Here is a 1063-nt window from a genome sequence, read left to right on the forward strand (position 1 = left end):
CACGCACGCACGCACACACACACACACACACACACAGAGGTTTGCTTGCATGTCAGTGTATCCTCTCCCTCTTTCAGCGGTGGAGATCAATCCCAAAGGGAGGTGGTGTACCAGGACACCAGTGTGTATGGAGGGGTGGGCAAAGCGGTGATCTGGAATGCGGTCCACCTTACCTGACATGTACATATGGGCTTCACCATGCCTGGAACTGAAGCTATAAGAGCTGTGGTGTATGATTTGGGGAAAGGCAGAGGATCCAGCAGCTGGCCCAGACGCTTGGACAGCTCACGGTCATCTCAAACAGGCAGCTGTGAGTATCGAGAACCTGCATCATGCTGCACGAGGCCTGTTAACCGCAGGCTTTCTATGACATAGAACAGGAGCCCAAAGTCTTCTACTACTATGTGCACCTCACTGTCCGAGGTAAGACTATCTGCACTCTGAAACACTTACCTTCTTCAGGCAGGGACGTAGCTAAGGGTGAAAGCAGATGAAGAACAAGTAGATGAAGAACCATGTTCTTCAGAGATTGTAAACATACCTAACTGTGTGAACGTGTCTTGAATACAGTTCCCGTCAGTAAGCCTTACCTCCTGATGAGTGATGTATCTCCGGTGGAGGGATCTACGATGTGGATGAGCTGCAATCTGGAAAATGGCACTGGACCCATCCAGTATGTGTGGCAGTATGAGACCCGCAGCAGCAACATCTCAGCCTTTGCACAGGGAAACACCAACATTATCAACGTGACCAACATCAATCGCAACCACACCGGCTGGTACCGCTGTGTTGCCAGCAACGCCGTCAACAGTGAGAGCTCTAACCGGTTATGGCTGGACACCATCTGTGAGTATTTGAGAGTTTGGGGTAGGATTTGGGTGTATCTTTGTATGCTTTGATTTTGTTCACTTTCCTTCTTTGGCATTTGATGTGTGAGTAATAAATCGAGAGGACATGCAGCTTTAGCATTTCTCACACTCATAAAATATAACCATGTGCCATGCGGTGATTGATAACTTTGAGTCATCACCTAACATTATCAAACCTGCTTGTAGTGTGTATG

At 48.3% G+C, this 1063-nt stretch overlaps 1 protein-coding gene across 1 annotated transcript in view; it reads left to right on the forward strand.

The window, feature by feature from the left end:
- Positions 1-1063, forward strand: part of LOC116700895 (V-set and immunoglobulin domain-containing protein 10-like 2) — a 5961-nt gene that overhangs the window by 4647 nt on the left and 251 nt on the right. Inside the window, exons 3-4 of the mRNA XM_032534341.1 lie at positions 360-423; positions 571-846. Coding sequence (XP_032390232.1) covers positions 360-423; positions 571-846 — 340 coding nt within the window. The remainder of the gene's footprint in view (positions 1-359; positions 424-570; positions 847-1063) is intronic.

This window comes from Etheostoma spectabile, chromosome 13 (assembly GCF_008692095.1).
Source record: "Etheostoma spectabile isolate EspeVRDwgs_2016 chromosome 13, UIUC_Espe_1.0, whole genome shotgun sequence".
Taxonomy (NCBI): Eukaryota; Metazoa; Chordata; class Actinopteri; order Perciformes; family Percidae; genus Etheostoma; species Etheostoma spectabile.